This window comes from Drosophila obscura, unplaced genomic scaffold (assembly GCF_018151105.1).
Source record: "Drosophila obscura isolate BZ-5 IFL unplaced genomic scaffold, ASM1815110v1 contig_150, whole genome shotgun sequence".
In the NCBI taxonomy this organism is placed as follows: domain Eukaryota; kingdom Metazoa; phylum Arthropoda; class Insecta; order Diptera; family Drosophilidae; genus Drosophila; species Drosophila obscura.
In genome coordinates this window covers 2,832,788-2,853,410 of record NW_024542736.1, presented here as the reverse complement: position 1 = coordinate 2,853,410, position 20,623 = coordinate 2,832,788, and the positions used below count along the sequence as shown (strand labels likewise).

General features: G+C 45.2%; 3 protein-coding genes across 3 annotated transcripts in view; 1 reads left to right on the top strand and 2 right to left on the bottom strand.

The window, feature by feature from the left end:
* The window catches only part of LOC111077656 (collagen alpha chain CG42342), a 70,610-nt gene extending 65,389 nt beyond the window's left edge, over window positions 1-5,221 (top strand). Inside the window, 7 exon segments of the mRNA XM_022375897.2 lie at window positions 78-122; window positions 210-272; window positions 3,889-3,915; window positions 4,002-4,055; window positions 4,374-4,571; window positions 4,941-5,042; window positions 5,044-5,221. Of these exon segments, the coding sequence (XP_022231589.2) occupies window positions 78-122; window positions 210-272; window positions 3,889-3,915; window positions 4,002-4,055; window positions 4,374-4,571; window positions 4,941-5,042; window positions 5,044-5,112 (558 nt within the window). The 3' untranslated portion in view covers window positions 5,113-5,221.
* A 1,167-nt stretch (window positions 5,222-6,388) lies between these two features.
* On the bottom strand, window positions 6,389-6,964 carry LOC111074757 (putative peptidyl-tRNA hydrolase PTRHD1). The gene is made up of 2 exons (XM_022368081.2): window positions 6,661-6,964; window positions 6,389-6,587 (listed from the first exon to the last, which is right to left on the bottom strand). The coding sequence occupies exons 1-2, from the start codon at window positions 6,844-6,846 to the stop codon at window positions 6,414-6,416; spliced, it is 360 nt and encodes a 119-aa protein (XP_022223773.1). The 5' UTR covers window positions 6,847-6,964; the 3' UTR covers window positions 6,389-6,413.
* Window positions 6,965-8,367: 1,403 nt separating this feature from the next.
* On the bottom strand, window positions 8,368-17,363 carry LOC111082512 (calexcitin-2). Its single transcript, XM_022378735.2, has 5 exons — window positions 17,252-17,363; window positions 12,569-12,764; window positions 11,137-11,189; window positions 10,605-10,724; window positions 8,368-8,727 (listed from the first exon to the last, which is right to left on the bottom strand). Exons 2-5 carry the CDS (start codon window positions 12,624-12,626, stop codon window positions 8,404-8,406), a joined length of 555 nt encoding a protein of 184 aa, XP_022234427.1. The 5' UTR covers window positions 12,627-12,764; window positions 17,252-17,363; the 3' UTR covers window positions 8,368-8,403.
* Between the last annotated feature and the right edge of the window lie 3,260 nt (window positions 17,364-20,623).

Sequence of the window (20,623 nt, the reverse complement as noted above, 5' to 3'; positions counted from 1 at the left end):
TCAAAACCAACGCCCAAACATAAATTTCTAACCAACACTCTACTCTCCACTCTCCTCTCCCTCTCTCTGTGTTGCAGGGCGAGAAGGGCCACAAGGGTGATCAGGGGCCCATGGGGCTGCCGGTAAGTAGCGGAAATTCAAGGGAATAGAATATATTTTGTCAGTCTAGTATGTACTCGTATTTATGATTTCATTTTGGTTACTTTCAGGGCCCGATGGGTATGAGAGGAGAATCCGGGCCCTCCGGTCCGGCGGGCAAGGCTGGCATACCGGTAAATTTTTATAATTGAATTGAACTTTATTTGCGCTCATTGGAAAAAACCTTATTGTTTGTTTGGCTTTTAATTTGTAATTTGGAATTATTCGTACTGGTATCAACATTTTTGGCATTAATCTCCCACACTAATATTTATGGCTTTTGTTACATTTTTGCTATTTTACTGGGTCTCGTGACTAAACACCTGTCTAACCTTTTTGTGTGTTCTCATCTCTTTTTTCTACTTGGAACAGGTGTGGGGCGACTACTAATACCATTTAAATGTGCAGGCAGAGTCTATTAAACAATAACCAAACAACAGCAACACACACAACACAGACATTGCGCCAAAAGTCTAAATAAAATGCGATAGAAGAGAAAAAAATTCCTACACGCACACGCACACTTACACACAAACACAAACACATACACATATATAGAAACAGAAAGTCCTGACGCAACACTCATACATATGATGAAATGAAAACAATTTTAATCAAAGCAAAACAAATGTTCAAAGTTAAAAAGCCGCCGCGCAACGCTTGTCAAATGTGCTCTCAGTTGTCGTCTATACATATATGTATACCAGGCATATATATAAATATATATACGTGTATTGTATCAAGTTGTAAAAACACGCACCCATGTACAGAGAATTGAAATTGAATTGAATTGAAATAGCAGCATGTCAGTACCAATTGCACACCTGCCCTGGCCTGGCCCTGGCCCTGGCTCTGGTCCCGGCCCTTGGCATTTGCATGAAAGAAAAAATTAATATTAGTATTCATATCATTTTAAAAAAAAAAACCCAATCCCCAAGAGTCTAATAAGTATTTATGTATACAAGCAAATGAAGCAAACGAAACAGAAACAGATGGATGGACAGACAGACAGACAGACATATGTGGGTCTGCAGAGTCATATGTATTTACACGCACACACAAACATCCATCAATTGGAATCAAATAACAAACTTTCAACCTGCCACACACACACACAAACACACACACACACACACACACACAAAAACAGACAGCAAACCAACTAACAAATATGCAATGCAAATATTTTAATTGCATTTCATTTGCCACTGCTCTGTGAGAAGCGAGATTGCAGCAGGAGCAGCAGCAACAGCAAACAGCAGCAACAGCAGCAGGAGCGAGTAAAGCGGGAAAGCCTCTTGAAAATGCATAAATCATACGCACCGTTGTACGTGAAAACAGGCAGCGCGCAAACGGCACACACAGGGGATTCCGATCCGCTGGCAGTTTCAAGGGCTTCCACGGGTGCGAATGACTAATTGATAGATTATACTTCAAACCAATCTCAAGCGTTGCCAATCGTTGCATTAAGTGACTTAATTAGTTACCTAATTAGATTGTGTGAAGGACTGGATGGATGACTCCGGTTTCTGCCTCTGCTTCTGCTCCTGCTCCTGCTGCATTGTCTTAGGTGCCGTCCATTGGCTTTGTCTGAATACTCGAATACGAATAGTTCTCATTCATACAAAGCATATTTGCCAAAGCTTCCATGCGAAGAATTCAACAGCAAAAAGTCAAGAGCAACAAGCAGCAACAATATCTGCACGCAAATGAATATAAATACAAATACAATATGCATACACACATGTATGTATGTATGGATAAATGATAAATGTTTGTGTACTCCCCAAACCGAAAGAATAAAGCAGAAATTGTAAGATATTTTGATCCAGTTTAAGCTCTCAATGTTTTACAATTGTAATATGCATACAGTTTGCATACTTATACAAAACAAATATACAACATAAACTTGCACTAAAAGAGATATATATATATATATATACATACAACTGAATGTAATCGTACTATTTCCCTTAGAAACACACAAAGAAAACCAAACAAAACACAAAGAGCTATCCAATTCAATTGTGCATATTTTTCAGTGTTAACTCTTTAAATATTCTTAGAAGCAACCGAAACTAGTTAGGTTAAAGTTGAATGCAATTGGATATAGTTGCCAGAGCAAATTCCCGCAGAGCAGCAGGGAGCTCTGGGGAGCTGCGAAATATCAAACAATAAATACATAATCCCACTATGTATCCTATTGGTTTCATCGAACATCTCAACTAAAGTAACGCAAACATAATTCTATATATGTATGTTTATGTATATGGTATATGGTGTATGGGTGTATGGTATATGTAAAGGCAAAATGATGGCATAAATTTACATTTATCTGTAGCATTTTCAATTTTCAATGTTCAAACTATGCAAAGGAAAGGAAAGGACAAATAAAAATCATCCCCAAAAGTGAAACATAATCAATGCAAATGAAACAATACAATGCAAATGATGATAAAAGTATGTATGTATGTATGTATATTCTGCCATTCGAGAGCAGTACAGCCTCGGCCCTGGCCCCGCCCACACCCACAATTCAATGGGAAATTATTGAATATGCAAATGAGAAATGGAAAATGGCAAATGTTTGCAGCTTTAAAAAACGTACACCAACTGCAAACGGCATCGAAAATCACAATGAATATGTCAATTTGTTTTCAATTAGATGTGTCTCTCCTCTCGTTGTCTCGTATTAATCCCCGAGTGGAAAATAGCACACAAAAAATAAAATAAAATACAATTTGCATGTCAATTTTCATTTAGTCCAGTGAAAAGTCAAAGAACCTTGCCACGTGTACATACAGCTGATGATGATAACACTTAAGCTTAACCATAATTAATTAATTAATTTCCAACTGTTTACTTGCCATTTTACTCTCTCTCTCTCTCTCTCTCACTATACACCTCAAAATACTCACGCTGAATACTCTAGAATATAGATCCTTACTTTCTCTTTCTTACCTAACTTTAAACTCAACTCCACTCCACTCCCCCCCACTCTCTCTTCTTCGATCCATAGGCTAGAATAATGAATTGTGTGTGTTTTCGCGATTAAATTATAATACTTACCCAACTATTGTATAATTAATTAAAGAGAAAAATAAAGAGGCCACGCCAATGCCCCTAATAAGCAGCTAACAATAATTGTAAGTGTAAATTTGTTAATTAAATTACATACTAAACGAGAAAAGTTTGCAAACGACAAAATAAAACTTAAAAAAAAAGTAATATATATATACATACATATATGTATGAAATATAAATTGATGTGTATTTATGTCTATATACTTACATATGTACATTGTACACGCATATACATACATACTAAATGTCGATGTGCGAATGCATTAATGCCATCACAAAGCACGAAATGCAATATTTTTTATCCATGCTGCTGTGTGCATTCCAAATGTATTGTATGATTCGATTCGATTCGATTCAAGCAAATAAATCCATCCCATTGCTAATTATTTGCCAGAGCATGGTGTGTGTGCAAATATTGAGAAGGCAAACAAGGCGACGGCTAAATGAAACTAACATAATTTTCGTTTTAATAATGCATTTTTCAATAAAGTGATGGTTTTTTACTAAACAACAAAAAAAGGAAATTAATTGCATAACGCCTTTAAAAATTACACAAAATATTCGTACTCGTATTTGTCCATCGGCAGGCAGAATTTCCCCCCCCACATTTCGCACTGCTTTACTAATTACACGCTCTATCCATTCTCTCTCTTTCACTCGCTGCAGGGTCCACCTGGCTTGGATGGCATGAAGGTATTTTCCATTAGGCCGCACTGAAAGGCTGTTCCACATATGTATATGTTTTGGGTATAACCGATCTGCCTTTGTTGTATTCGCAGGGTGCCCAGGGCGAGACGGGACACAAGGGAGAGCGAGGCGATCCGGGACTGCCGGTAAGCACGCAGCAGCATCGTCTGTAACATTCAGCATCATCCTGTTGGCTGAAACAGAACCGAACCGAACAGAACATTTCACTGTATATGTTATCTACTTTATGTGGTTGCTAATTTCAATAATTTGTGTCTTCTTTTCTTCTTTTTCTCACTGTTTTTATCTCTGTTTGCATGCAAATCTCTTTCTGTTGGCGTAATACACTGTCTTTGCAACACTCTTTGACCCCAAAAACCACCACACCACCACACCCCCACACACACACACCCCACTCTATCCACTTTGGCACACACACACTTTTGTGTACAATGAAACAAAAGGGCACCGACGGCATACCCGGCCAGGAAGGTCCGCGCGGGGAGCAGGGCTCACGTGGGGATGCTGGCCCGCCCGGGAAACGGGGACGCAAAGGAGATCGCGGCGACAAGGGCGAACAGGGCGTGCCTGGACTGGACGCACCGTGCCCCCTCGGCGCCGATGGGCTGCCGTTGCCCGGCTGTGGCTGGCGGCCGCCAAAGGTTAGCATGTGATTCGTAACACACACAAAAAGCTCTCAGCCCAACCAAACGCTCCCTCCCCTCCCTCAATTGGCTAACCAAAAGTTCATCATTGAAATTACGCATGCACCAGTCCTAGATCCCAGATCCTAGCTCCTAGCTCCCAGCTCCTCTAGCCCTATGTATTTGTACTCGTATGTATCTTTTTGTCTAACTTGGTTAACTAACTTTTGCTTTTGCACACACACACACACACACACCACTAATACACTTGCGAACGCGTACGAACACCCGAACTATCCGACACTCCACTGTCGCCACCCACGCCACCCACTAAAACGTGCACCGGATGTGAAATGCGGAATGGGTCGTCGTCGCTGCCGCCCGTAGGAGCCAATCATCTCAACGCCCGTGCACAAGGATTATTTGCCCGATGTAACGCAGCCGGAAAGCAACGCCAGCGATTACGAGCAGGAGGAGGAGGAGGACGGAGCAGGCGGAGGCGGAGGATAATGAAAACGAATATGATGAATATCAGGATAATTTGCATAACAATGAGTGAAAAGGAAACAGGCAGACAACCGACCCAGAAAATGGCAAACACAAACACAAACATACCAAAGCAAACAAACAGACCCGCTCTCTGAGACACACACACACCCACACACACACACACAAAATCCACTTACACTTCCACTTGAAACACACACTTAAACCCACACACTCGCGCACACACTCACGCACACTGACACAGGCACAGTCACAGACACAGAGCAATGGCAATGGCGACTAGTTAAGCATTTCCGATTTCCGCTGCGAGCGAGCTTTGGTTCTGTTTCGCTCTGTTGACATTTGCAATTAGCGTTAACAAATGCCAAGTGGCTGGCTAGCGCTGGCTGGCTGGCTGGCCTGCTGGCTGCCGCTGCGTCTAACGGTTCGCTAAAGTAGATGCCATTAGCATACACTCGACCGCTCCAGCTCACCCTCACTATCTCTCTCTCTCTCCCACACTCACTCCCATCAATTACCCTTTCGCCTGAACACAGATACACAAACACTATCGTAGTAGTAACACTTAGCTTGGCTTTTGCTTGGTGATGGGTCCTGGTAATGCGTGCCGCTTATTTGTCTTTTCTGATTCCTTATCCAACTGTGGCCATTTTTGGTTAACCATCTGTTTTGACCTCCCCCATCCACCAGCAGGAGAACTGGCAGGCCTGGCTCAAGGACGAGCTGAATGCGCTGCAGCATACGCAAACAAAAAACTAATCGACAGTACCAGTCCCCATGCGGCAGCTGCATCGAAGGCGTGGTCGAGCCACCGCAATATCCATACGAAGAATCTAAGCGCTTTGCTCCTAATTTTAGTAATTTGTTATTGTTAAATGTAGAAATCAAATCGAATCGAACAAAAAGCTCTAGCAATGCTACCTACATCCCCACACACTCTGTACTGTACTGTATACTGTATCCATCTATAACTATATCCTGTATCTTGCATCCTGCATCTGTGCCAAATTGCTCCAAAGTTGCAACCAGTTCGGTTCCCAGCTCCATGACGTCGCTCTAGGCACTCATTGAACAAACAGCAACATTTAGTTCTAGATTTAATGTACCTCTAAATATGCGAGTACGAGTATAAATTGTATCTACTACATCTACATCTACGTCTAGGAGTATTTCTACGGCAATAAGCAAACCGGAAGGAACCCCAGCTATTTTTTACAGAAACTATTTAAAAACAAAAACTTAAATAAAAATCGAGAAAAGTTAAATGCATTTTAGCTGCACTTGGGCTGCTGGCTGGCTGGTTGGGGGTAATGGATTCAGTTGAGTAATTACTTTTGGAAACTTTCATTTTTATTACTCTTTGAGCAGCTTAAGGTGCTTAACGTATTTATGAACGCTTTCCTTCACATATGGCTTCAATGCGATGCAGGTGGCGATGTTCTCCGGCTGCTCAATCCACAGTTTGTGTTTTATTTCATGCTCCTTCAACTTTTCGCCGAGTTTCATCAGTGCCGCCTCGTCCTTGGCCTGTGGGGCAGGGGATTGGAATACTTTGATTACCGCCTGTCTGTCAGCCAATGTAAATGAGCGGAATACGAACCTCCAGCACAACTTTGTGCATGTTGTCCAGATCGTTCAGATACGCCACCGTGTCGGCATCTTCAGCGTTCAAATGCATCACGGCTGCCGTGGCATGGCAGCACTGTGCAATAATGGCGCCCAAGGGCCAATTGAGCGCCGAACGCAGGTCACTCCGCACCACAACGTATTGCACGATATTACTCATAGTTTGTGGATATTTTCAATGTTTATTTCGTACAAAACTAAAACGCGGGCGGGCAAACAGCTGTTGGAATAGTGCTGCCACACTGTTTGACTGCGAGAGTGCTGCCAGACCCAAAGAAAACCCAAATGTGCCAAGGCACACGATAAGTGCTACCCATCATTTTAGTTGGAATTTGAAAATGAGCGCCATGTGCGCTTAGTTCGGCAAACCAACACGACTGATGTGGCGCTACTGTCGTGTTTTTTTGTTACATCTGGAATGTAAAAATCATGTAGAAATGGCTGGCACCAAAAGGACTGGGAGCATAATTAGATCTTCATTTAACAGATCGCTGTTAAAACATACAGCGATCTTTTAATCTTTTAGCTTTTAATGAAGTGAAGCACCTTGGCTTGGAATGCGCACAGGATGTGTGTTCCAATGTACAGAATCAACTGGAGTCGCTACTCTGTACCACCGATTAAATTCAAAATTATTCTAATCTTGCTTTAAGGGACGAATTTCTGGAAGCAGCAAACCCTGTCATTATGGCCCATTAGCGAATGGAACGCTGATAACATGGCTAATCCACACAACTTGGCTGCCACTCACGCCGATGGCGTCCGCAATTTAAGTGCTGCCTGCATGCAGTTGCATAAATTACGATGTTCCCTCCCCCTGGGAGCCTGGGCGCTTTCCATACAGACACTGTCCACTGTTCAGACCGGACTACTGACTGGATTTAAATATTCATAAATTGCTGGCCAACCTTAGATCTTATCTGGGCGGCTGCTGCTCCTCCGCCCCAATCGACACAGGGCAATCCAGGCAAGGGGAGTGGCAAGGGGAACGGCAACAAGTGAAAGATACGAATGCGTAGATATTTTGATTTTATTATTGTAATTTCTTGGAACACTTTACATTTACAATTTAGATTTAAATTTAAATTTATGCGCCACAGATGCGAGGCGATAAACGACGACTACACACACATAAACAATTTGACAGTTTAATTGATTTAATTGATGCACCACACAGATACGGGGCAGGGCAGGGATCCGTGTGGATCCCTGTTGTCGCTCGTACTGGTAAGTATTTGATATCATTGCAAAGATATAGTCGTAGTTCGTAAAGGTACAGTACATATATGTATGTTTTAAATGTTTAGTGATTTACTGTTCACGTGCCTTGCTCGTTGGCACTTTTGCATATGCGCCTAGGATCGGTATATAAAGTATAAATAGACAGATTAGATTACTCTACTAAATTAGAACATTTATTTTGGGCAAAACTTGAGATACTTGGAGAGAAAACAACACTCAACTAACTGCGTAACAACGACGGAGCAACGGAGCATCAAAGTGCGCGAATCGAGATCCAAATTGAAGTCGAATTTGACATTGTCTTCCTGCTCCTGCGAGTATCAATTAACGTTTACATATATTAGATATTTTTGTTTGTTTCATTATAATTTCACTTGTTGCATTCATCATTCATCAGTGTTGGCCATGACCAGTGGGCTCCTGAGGCTGGGTCTCGGTCTCGGTCTCCGTCTCGGTCTCTGGATTTTGAAGTGGCCTAAAAGTTGGTCTTGCCAAAGATGAAGTTGCCTGGCGCATTGATGTCCTCGGCGGCAAAGTACTCCTTCCACAAGGCGGCAAACTGCTCGCGAGTGACGTCGGTCTGGCCCTGGGCCATCTTGCTGAAGGCCTCCTCGCACTCGTTCTTCTCCAGGCCATAGCTGGAGCAGACCAGCGTGAATTCGGTGACATCGATGCCGCCATCATGGGAGGCATCCTCCAGATCGAACATGAAGTTCATGTAGGCATTCTGCCAGTCCATCACGCTGCTCGGATCCTTGGCGTAGGCGTCCCACATGTTGCACCACTCGTCCACGCTGACCTGAGGAAGAGGAATGCGGATGAGGATGAGAGAGGCGGCGGGTAATGGATGAGCGACAAGACGAGTCAAGATTAAGAGCGTCAGATTTATGCGTCCCGCCCAGTGCTGAAAAGCCCATTAGCTAGTCCAGCCGCAGGCGGAGCTGCGGAGGTACATAAAACAACCATTCCATTGCCTATTAAACGCGTTATGGCTGGTCGGGCGACTAGTGTGGTGGTCGTTGGGGTTGGGTAGCCACTAGGGGGTGTAATTTATGCGCTGTGGACGGGCATCTAGCGATGCGTTATTAACATTTTCTGGCTGCCAATACCAAACAACGGCAATTACCGCAACATCGACCATCGACGCCTTGACCAACTTGGCAGCAGTTCTCCTGCGACTGCAGTCCTACGCCCATGCCCCCCACCCACCCCACCATTAATTGCGGTATCTTCGACAAAGCCAAAGCAGCCGCTACGTTTTAGCATGTTTTAATACGGCCATAAATAAGGAGACACAGACATTGTGGGCAGCCAGAACCACAGCCAAAGAGAACTCTAAACAGCAATCGAACTGGCTGCATATTTTTATGTTTATTGCCCATCCAGCTACTTGACCCTGTGTCTTGCAGGGTATAAGCCAAAGCAAAGAGGGTGGCTGGTTTTTTGGGTGGTGCGTGAGCATCTTCAATCCTTAGTAAGTATATTTTCCAGCTAATTTGAGGGCACATTCCGATTCGCATTCACATTCCCCCCGTGTCACGGCACGGCACGTGCTCGACTTTAGTTTGTTGGAGGAAGGAGAACAATAAATCTTAAGCCGCATAAGTCTGTGTGACTCACAAAGGACACCAACAATTGTTTGGGCTCTCCCTCTCTCTCTCTCTCTGGGCCATATTTGGGCAGCAAAACTCCGTCAAGTTCCTTGGCCAGTGGCCAAAACTTTTGCGGCTTTGTTGCATTTGAAGTTGCGCCGCTACCTCATTGGGTCGCACCGAGTCGAGTTTAGTTGAGCACAAAATATCCGTAACCCGTAGCCCGCTTCAATAGAACTAAGCCGAGGTTTTGTTGGTCTGACATTTCAATTTCTGTTCGCTTTGTACGTATCGCATTGCGTTGGTTGTTGCGGCGGCTTTGGTTGCACGATGCTGATTCAGCGGGTGGGGCGGAGAGCAATGGGCGGTATTCGAGGCTGGATTATAATTTAATTTGCTGCACTCTCTGTACGATTATGGCATATCCATTGTGCCAAAGGGAAACTTGTGCCAATTTCTCGAGTCCCCCGTAACCCCACCGCACAGCCAGTGACAAAGTTTGTCTTCGTAATGAGAATGTGGCAACCAGGAAAACTAAGTGAACTAAAGTCTTCGGCAGTCTCCGGAATTGAGATTGCAGTTCTCAAATAATTCACAATTCAATTTCCGCTTGTTGGCAGGGAATTTGTTTACCACCCATCCCCCTCCTCTTGCCACATTCCGTACCAATAAAAAAATAAAATTTATGAACAAATTTTTTTATCTTCGTTTTTTTCCGTGTGTCTGTCAGACAATGCAAAAAGCGGACGAAATTTGTAATGTGCTGGCCTCTACATGCATATATATGTATGTATTTGTGTCTGTGTCTGCATCTGTGTGTGTGTGTGTGTGTGTGTAGGTGCTTGGACACTTGTCAACTGCTGTCACAATGGCACCGAGAGCAGTCCATGGATTTCAGCACTTTGGGCGCTGACAATGAAGCCAGAGCAGAGGCATTCAACAAAAACCCAGCAGCAACAACAGCAGCACCTCGACACCCCCACCCCTGGCACCAGCTGCAGCCCCCAATTCAATCCAAATCCAGGCCACTTGACATGCAGTTGCCACACGAAATTTACGACACAAGAGAGAACGGGCTGCTCACCTGTCCATCGTTATCCTTGTCCGCCTTCGATCGCAGACCAGTCCAAATTTCCATCATCAAGTCGTAGGTCTCCTTGTTCTTTGGCGTGTCCTTAGCCCAGCCGCGCAGCTTGCAAACGCGCTGCAAATGGACAGAAAGCAAAAAACAATAACCGTCCGTCAGCACGCGTTCCCAAATTGAGTTATCAGCTAAGCGAAAAGGGGGTCGGGAAGGGGGGGAAGGGAAACTGCATGCAAATCAACAAAAAACATTTGGCCAATGCGAGCATTGTTTTTTGTGCTCGCTCTCTTGCGATTGCTTTTGCCCATTGTTGTTTTTGGGCTGAGGTGCTCCCTCCCGAGCTGATGTAAGTGCTCCGCACTCCACACTCGTCTCGCATTTATTTGCTGCATTCGGGCCGAATTTTTCGCAGAGTTTGCAAGCATTTTTCCAAAAAATTTATTCAAATTTTTTTGGGTCTGTTTTTTTTGTTGTTTTTGTTTGTTTTATTGGTATAGTTTCCGGTCTGGCTCGGCAGCTCCGCTCCACTTACCTCGATGGCCATTTCGAAGTCCTTTACGTCGATTTCCCCGCTTTGGTTCACATCTGTTTCGAGGGGTGGTATCGTCCGTTCGCATTGTTGGTGTTTTTCGGGCAATTCAGTTGAATGCAGCGAGCGTAAAGTTCGTGGATGTAGATGTAGTCCCGCATTGTTTGGTTTTGCCGCCCAAAAGAGAGAAAGAACAGAGAACAGAGCCGAAACAGAGCGATGAACAATATGAGCTGGCTAAACGGATTTCATGGCAAGCCGTGGCAAGCGGCATCCACCGCACAGCTGTGACAATGTTCCGGCCCACGAGAGTGTGGACAACGCTCCATCGGCCGAAACATCAACACAATTGCACGGCCACCTTCCTCTTTCTTCCTTCCATCCTGACTGCCGCCACTTCCCGTTCTCCCGCCATCCCATCCCATCCCACCCAATCCCACCTCTCCCACACTCTATAAACATTTGGCTTTTGGCCATGCGGGCCTGTCATTATCATTTGCAACGGTGTGCAAACGGCCACTTCAATTTCAGTGTCAAGTGTTTGGCGCTTGCGTTTTATGACTCTTTTCGGTTCTTTTTTTTGTGTGTGTTTACCACCTCCCCTTGCCACCCTGAGCTATTTGTTATTTCCGGACCAGCTGCTGTCAATGGCGGGGCGGGCAACGAGCCAAGCAGAAGGACGTTTGCATTGTCGCGGTGTGCCAGGATAAGCCAGTCACAGGCACCAGCGCCGAAGGTAAATTAGTCATAATTGAAAAGCACTTAACTTAACCTATAGCCACAGTCACTGCGGTTGCAGTGTTGCCCAGTTGCCCAGTTGCACTCCTCGAAAGTTTTCTTTTCTCCCTTTTTTTGTTTGTTTGACATTTACATGCGTTTTAATTTAATTTTAAATTTGGCAAGAGTTTTGTTTGACTTCTGCAAGGCATTGAAAACGGAATAGAGTGGAATGCACTTGGCGGCACTCAAATGGAATTCATGTTCGGGTCATATTACGTATACGCGACGAGGACTGTTCGTCTTGTCTGCTTGCCAAAATCCAAAGAAGATGTCGCCGAAATGGAATGGCATGCTAATATATGTCATTCGTATTATGAGTGTGTGTGTGTGTCACAAACGGATAATAACTGAAATGCTTTTCCCATTTCCTACTCCTGACAGCAGTCGACTTGTGTGTGTGTGTGCGTGTGTGATTTAACAATCCCCCATTAAACAACTCTCAAACAAATCGAGTGCAATCTAATCAAAGTTTTCTGTGTGATACGCAAGCGAAATATTTCTCCATTCTCTTTGGCCAAACACCAATACACTGAAACTGACATCGATTGCGGTGGTTTGTCTTCAGGAACTTCGCTCTGCTATGCTATGCTGGCGGGGCCATGGCCATTCATCATTCTGGCACGCATACGAGCGACCGACCCTTGCTTGTACTCACCAAAGAACACGTTGAACAGGAACAGCAGCTTCTTTTTGCGAAAATCGGAGATCGACATTGTGATGGCTGTTGTTGTTGTTGTTGTTGCTGCGGCGTCTGCTGTTCAATTGCTGTTTTATTTGTGCAGTTTTATTGGCTGTACCCTGCTGTGGCTGTTGCTGATGCTGCTGCTTGCTCGCTAAACGGAAACGGGAAACTGCAACGACAACAATACAAGAACATAAAATAGAAATACTCAATTATGTTGTGGGAGCCCAGGGGCAGGGCAGGGCAGGTCAGAGCCAGGCAGAACTTGGCAAATAGTATTAAAATTGGAAAATGAAGTGTATCTCGTAACGAGACAGCTTTCGAATTTAAAGCGCTCTCTCAATTAGGGGCTGTGGCCATGCCAAGGAAGAGGTCGGATCGTAAAATTAACATTCATGGCCAGGAGCAAGCTGGGAAAGAGCCAAACTCAGTACCAAAACCAGAGCCAGACCCACAGCCAGAACCACAGCCAGAACGGATTGGGTGTGCTCTAGTTGACTGGCTTAGTTTATGGGAACTAATTCAGCCAAAAAGGAAATAAAACAAGACTGTCTAAGAAGGCAACAAAAAGAAGAGCTTCGCGTAATGCAAATGCATCCTGGCGATGGAGCGAGGTGGGGTGGGTTTTGAGCCAAATGTGACACAAATGCAGGCAATGGCTTTGGCTGAACTGCCACTGCCGCTGCCGCTGCCTGCCTCTTGCTTTCTTTGTGTGTGCGAGCTGCTTGGCTCATTTAACCTTCAATCAAAAGCACACCGAGGGCAGGGCGGCCACAGGGGAAAGTTGAGCGGAAGCAGGCGGGCGGGTAGGCAGAGGCAGGGGCAGGGGCCATGTGCTAAATTAAACAAAACTACGAGTATACGAGCATACGAGTACGCTGGGATATACTGGCATCAGGCATTTACTGGCATCAGGTTGCCGAGCCATGAGCCATGAGCCATGAGCCATCCGCAGCAAATCATCAAAAGGCATGGTCATTGCCATATTCCTCTGAAAGGCTTCGTGTTTGCTTAACTGCCATTAAGCGGCACTGATGGGCGGGGCGTGGTAGGTGGGGGGCGTGGTCAGGAGCCATCGCAATATTTACTTTAGTTTTACTTTCGGGGTACCAGTGGCTCTCATCTGCCTGCCAATTTATTCATCTCGTCTGGGCTGGGCTGGGCTGCGCTCTGAGCGGCTAAAGCAGTCAAAGCATAATTCCACAACAGAAGGAAATTGCAGCAGCAGCAGCAGGGCTGTCGAGTGGAATGCAATGAACATGACAACGAGACAACGACAACGACAACTACAAAACCGTTGGTCCAAACCAAACCAAGCAATGCCGATGGCTGATGGCTGATGGAACCGGCGGCACTAAAAGCAAAGCATTCGTGCAATTTGCAATGTGCTTGTGCTTGCCCGTTTGTTTTTGCTTTGTTTTGTTTTAGAAAATGCACTTTGCCTTGGAAATAAAATTAAATGGAATATCTCCGTAGTCACAAATTTGATATGCTCATGAGCGTAAAATGGAAAGAGCGCCAACAACCGTTACCAGCGAACAGAAGGATGCTCCTGGTCAGCTGCAGGTCTCACCTTTCACCTCTAACTAAAGCCAATATTTGTTGTTATCATTGGGGAATTGGCTCGGAAAAGGCAATGAGCTTAGCAGCAAACGATGCTGCAGAGTGGCCATCATGGGCTGTTGACTTATCGCTTATAGACAGACCATCAAGATACGGCTTAGTGCTGTTAAGCGGGCTGTAAGTTTTCACTTTGTGTACTTGGGTGGAAGAAGGTTGCAAAGTGTTTGATTTGAAGTTAAAAATGCAACACAAGCTAATCTGAAGGTCGATTGGAACATAGGTTTCGCGAACATTGCCCATAAAGATTACAAAACTAATTACAAAATAGAAATAAAGCTTAAATTAGCATTCAAGTGACACAATCGGGGAATGATTTAAGCCGGCAAACAAAAATTCCCCTGACACACGGAATAAATGTGCACAGTATTTTCGTAAAGAATAAATAATCGACCGATAATGAGATGCATTAATAATGGAAATTGTATGAATATGCCACACAATGTTGCCTTTAGTGGCACCTTCACAATGCAGTCCGCACACACGCACAGGACTCTCTCACCCACAGCCACATCCGACTGTCACAGTTCATTAATTTTCTACGTGCGCGTCAATTAACATCAGGCGAAGAGCAATGAGGCAGGATTGAATAAAAAATATATACATATGTACATATGTATAGCCCGTGCATAAAAGTACAGATCTCGACTTACTAAAAGCCTGGCAAAAACACATCAGCAAAAATGTGAAATTCAATTTGGCGCGCTTTTCACTTTCAATTGCAATGCCTGGCGATTGGGCATTGCCTTTCGTTGTGCCTGTCGTTCGGGCTGTCAGCTGCCTCTGCCACGTGCTATAAGACCCTGCACGCCCTGCTCCACAGGACTTATCGTGGATGTAATTTAAGCCAATGAATCGACTTTAATTCGAAAGTGGAAAGCGCAAAATGCAGCGGAAATTTAAAGCCTTTCAATAGCCAGACGTGAGTATTGTTTATCTGCGAAATTAATAATTAAATGTGCGCACAAATTGAATTCGGCGGCAAGCAGATTACGCATACGGCCCGTGCCACCGATGTTTGCCGCTGTGGCATTTGCATTTACATATACATATATCGCAGCGATATCGAAGGTCTTTGTGAAGTTCCCGCTGGCCTCGTTCCCCAATAATTACCAATACTCATGCGCCAATGCATAAAAACCAAGCGCTGCCAGCCACAAATGGCGCCTGGCTTTCGTGGCAGGCCCGAGGCACGAGGCAACCACATTAACCAACATCGCTGAACGCTCGTTAATTAGTTTCTCTTTGAGTTTGGGCTTGTGTGTTCGGTTTCGGTCTCTTCGCGAGATGTCTTTCTAATAAACACAATATGGCAGAGCCTCACTTATTTTTAATGGGCCATCTCCGCATAAATATCCATCAGCGAGGTTATAAATTTCAATATGAGAACATAAACATTTTAATTGCTGCTTTAGTGGCCTGTCAGATATATGTATATGGAATGGGTGCCTTGATTTGATTCCGCAATTTATTGAGCAAATCGAATTAGAGAGCCAGCGAGCGAGCGGTGTTGAGGCGCAATTTAATTTGCATAAACCATAATTTGGTTTGCTCTGCAAAATCAGAACACACGACACACGACGAACAGGTGAAAAATTGGCAATAAATTATGAGGGATTGCCATTGAGTTGACAGTTGGATAACATCAAGTGCTGAAAAGTATGCTACGGCACAATCGAGCTGAGGGAATTGATCAATTTTCATACAAGTTGAAATTGTTTTGTTTGCTTCTCTGATTGCAATCGAATGTTCTTCCCACAGGGGAGAAGAGTTTTATTTTTTGCTCGAGATATATTTAAAATATTCGATTCAACATTGATTGACAGGCCTTCAGACAATCGGCAAACTTCAAGTTGCTTAATCCCCCAGTGCTGCCCCCAGTGACCAAATGACCCAATCGACAATCGCCAATCGCCAATAGCCAGTCTCTGTCTCAGTGCCAGCCCACGTTCAATTCCCAGTCCGGTCCGAGTGCCTTTTGATTGGCATGGACTCTTTCTCCGTTCCGCTCTGAGTGCGGCTGTGGCACAGTTTTTTCAACGGTCGCTAATTACTTTTGCGTTGCCGTAAATTTGCGCAGCCAATTTAAAATAATAGACAATGCGAGCGGCACTGTCGTTTGCTCTTTATCTGCTGATGCAGCTCCATGGGCGCACTGCAAACTGCAAACTGCAAAACGGAGCACAAGGTTCTGCTTTGTCCGTCCGAGTCCGAGTTGGGGACCGGGTCCGGCCTGCTAGTAATTTCGTGTAATTTGCATTAATTTACATTTAATTTACTCCACTGGGCCGCCACTGCAACAGAACAGCACAGCGAAAGAGAAGACAATGCGCGGCCTAAGGCCAGCGACGCATGCCTGGCAAAACAACAAGCGCACGGACAGGACGAGGATCCTTCGAGGGCGAATCTGTCTGCTGTTGGCACATTGCGCTATTATTTTTCTCTTCTCCCTCTGGGGCAAAAAACTTTATGGGAAACTTGTGGCCGACCAGAGCCCAGCACTTTCAAATGAATTCATTATGCCAGCGAAAAGGTGCAGAAGTATAAAATTTTCTTTTACTTGTCCAGGTCCGTGGCCGTGTCTGTGTCTGTGTCCGCCTCAGCCTTTACCGCCGTTACTGTTACCGTTACCGTTCCTTTAGAAACTATCTGCCCACTTAGCCAAGAGCAGAACTCAAGGAAAACTGGGCCTCTGGTTCCTGTTGAGCCATCACCCTCGCCCTCGCCCTCACCACCCCTCCTACCACTTGCTCTTATTCTTTGGGGCACTTGTGCTCGTTACTTTTGGCTTGTTCTTGTTCGCTTGTTCGCTTGTTCGCTTGTTCTTTTGTCGGTTTTGAAATGTGTGTTTTTCAAAAATTTTGCGGTTTTATTTTTTGTTTTTGTAACGGAAACTCTCAACACTCACAGAGGCACACACACACCACACACAGGCAACACCAGCACCAAAATCAACACCAAAAGCGATGCAGCTCCAACTGCACCTGCACCTGCACACACACACACACAATAAATGAGTCGAATGTTTCACTTTACCGTTAGGTCCTGGGTCTGGGTCTGACTGGCTTCAACTCTCTTGCTCTGGACTCTGAACTCTGGGCTCTGGGCTCGTGTGCTCGGCAACGCGGTTCGCCGTTCTGTGATGCTCGCTCGGGCCAAACCAACGGCTTTTATACTCGTAAGCGCCCGCCCAGCCAACAGCAGCAGTCCGTGTCCATGGCGTCGACGTCGACGCTGGCATCGCTGTTGCATCGAGAACTTCGTGGGCAGACGACGCGACGACGCGACGTCGCTACGTCGTCGTCGTCATCATAGTAGTAGTTAGCTCTGGGTGCTTTTTGTCATCGTGCGCTGCTTTATCTTATCGCAGCGTCGTCGCTGTCGCTGTCGCTGCCGGCGCTCTGGAGCGCTGCGAGTGTATCTGTGTGCAGTTTATTTTATATTCTTTTTTTTTTTTGGCCACCACGTGCACTGTTACGGCCTCAGCATCAGCATGCGGCATATTTGGTCATGGGTTTGTTTTCAGATTTAACACTCACAGAAAAGTTCCTGCTGAGAATTCTTGTAGATTTTGCTATGAAATGAAACTACAATGTAGTGGCTCCTTAACTAGATAAAGAGAGAGAGAGAGAGTAGCTAAATAATTGCACTTTCAGTCAGCCTGTCAGGCTGTTAAGTTGTATAAACTTAAGTCAAATTTATTGACTTGCTAAAAAATAGGCAACAAATATTTATTGATATTTTTATACAATTATGCGTTGTCTGTGTCTGTGAATGGGCCTACAATAATTGATTACTCCGAATAGTATTTGCTAGCTGCAGAATGATGATGAATGCTTTGATGGATGAAGAAATAAAAGAGTAGATTGATGGACATACGCTTTGCTGGAATTTCATTTGATTTAAAATTCTAACACTCAGCCACAAGTTAATACCATACAAGTACACCCCATTCCATTCCATTCAGCCACAAGTTAATACCATTCCAGTACACTCCATTCCTCTCCACCACTCCATTCCATTCCATTATTCCTCAAGCTAAAAACCCGTGTAGTACTTCAGGGCATACTGCATTCCAAAATGGCAGAGACACTTCTCGCAGTGCACCGCAGCATAACAAATCAAAAATGTGCAAATGTTCTGGACAAATTTTAAGCATAGCCTTGACACACAGACAATAAACATGCACACACAAACACACGAACATATGAATATGTATGGCTCTCTGTGCTTAAGTAAATTTTGCGGCAAGTACAGGATGCATCGGTGCCACTTGGCAGCATAATTTTTGGTAGCGCATTCAATCTTGTCGAAAAGTGTGGACCACCAACCGGCAGGCAGCAGGCAGGCAGCAGGCAGGCAGGCAGCGCCAAGAAAGAACATTTAAGCAGAGCAATTTCCCGCCTGTCTCTCTCGCTTTTAATTACACAAAACACACACACACAGGCACCCCAAACACACTCACACACACATACACGTGCACGCGGATGAGCTCATGTATTTCAGCTGTTAATTGTCAAGTTTTGGCTGAAATGTCGCTGCCAATTTATCAGGCGTCTCAAGACCAGTCCGCAGCCTGCAACCCGCAGCTCGGCTCTCCTGTCATGCCTCATGCCCATGCCCATGCCCATGCTGTGCCGTGTCGGCGTCGGCCCAGCAGGCGGTCGGTCGGTCGAGCACGGTCACTCGGTCAGAATGTTCCGATTCCATGTTGTTGCAGCTTCTGTTGGCGCTGCTGGCTGTGCTGCTGCCGCCTATTGCAGATGACCGTTTTACCAATGTTTCGTTCCAGTTGGGGCCATCCATATATCCTTGTGCGCTTCCTTCAGTGTGTGAGTGTGTACGGCTGCATGTGTGTGTGACGCGACGGTGCGTGTTGGAGTAGGCAAATGTTTAAATTTCTTTTTACCTGTTTGCATCTCAAGTGGCCAAAGGCGGTACCACACAGACACAGACACAGTCACACATCCTGCTTTCGCTCTCTGCTTTGGTGTGTGCGTGTTTGTGTGAGAGGAAACGGAAGCCGGCATTGACACAGTTTGAAATTTACATGGGCCCCAGCCCTGGCTGAAGACCAACTCAAATCTTGAATGCCTTCTAGCGTTTGGCCCCATTTCTCAGCGTTTAGCTGTCCACCTATTTCGTGTTGTTTTTTTTTCCCCCCTTCTCGTTTTACCATTTCTCCATGTCTCCCTCTTCATTTTTCTCTCCGCTCTTGGGCTGCCTCTGCCGCTGCCGCTGCCGCACAAGTGCTGCCACTAAGCGTTCCGTTGTGGCTCACACACGAGTGCCTGGGGACGGCAGGAGGGGTGGGGATGTACGAGTACACACGTTAACCTGGGCACGGCAACGGCGCATTATTTGATGGCAGGGCCCTCCCTGCCTCTGTCCATCCCACCCACCTACGCCACATCCCCCACGCCCAATACACCTGCCATGCCCCATCAACTGCCTACCAGCTGCAGCTGCTGCTGTTGCTGCTCCTTTGGCTCTCGCCTGGTGGTGGCCTTTTGTGCAGAGGACGTTCCGTGCCAGCCACACACACCCACCCACACACCTGCCTCGGCAATGGCAATGGCAACTTGATTAGACCAACATGAAATTAAGTAATTTTGCTGTATTGTTTAGTGTTTCTTCTCGGCAACAGCAACAGCAACGGCAACGGCAATGGCAATGGCAATGGCAGAAGCAACAACAGCCACCACAATGGCCAACGAGAACAATGCGAGTCTCGAGTCCCGAGTCTGGGCCAACTAGGAGAAGCGCACAAAGGAGAACAGAGAACCACCAAACAAACCGAAATTAATGAAAATATTTTTATCTCAGCTGCGAATGAGTCGCCGAATTCGGACACTTTCCCCGACGCTCCTTGGAGCTTAATAAATCATACGAGTGTATCTGCAACAGTACTAAATAATAATGGAAGAAGTTCTGGCATTAATTCTGAACATAAAACAGAACAGTGTAAAGGTCAATTGTATTTTAAATTGATGGAATGCATTCTTCTAAATGCTGTTTCCCTTCCCGCCAAATAAAAATTCTCTCTGCATGCCTCACACAAATCGTTTCACCCATTCGACCATCCTCTTCTGTTTGCATCTCATTTGGCATAATCAGCATAAGCGGTACAGAACGGAACGGTACGGAACACTTATGCCATGAATTCTCAAATCGCAGAAATGGCGAGCCAAACAATTAGAGGAAATTTCATATAATCCGCACCAAAATGAACTCGTTTTGAATTTAAATTCGCTTTGCCGAAAAACTGTGGTACCTACAATGCGTCGACCAGTTCTAATTTCCATATTTGCTTGCCCCTTGCGAGTGTATCCCTGGAAGAGACCAGCACCGACCAGAGCCAGAGCCAAAGCCAAAGCCAGAGCAGGAGCCACAGCCAGATGCAACTGC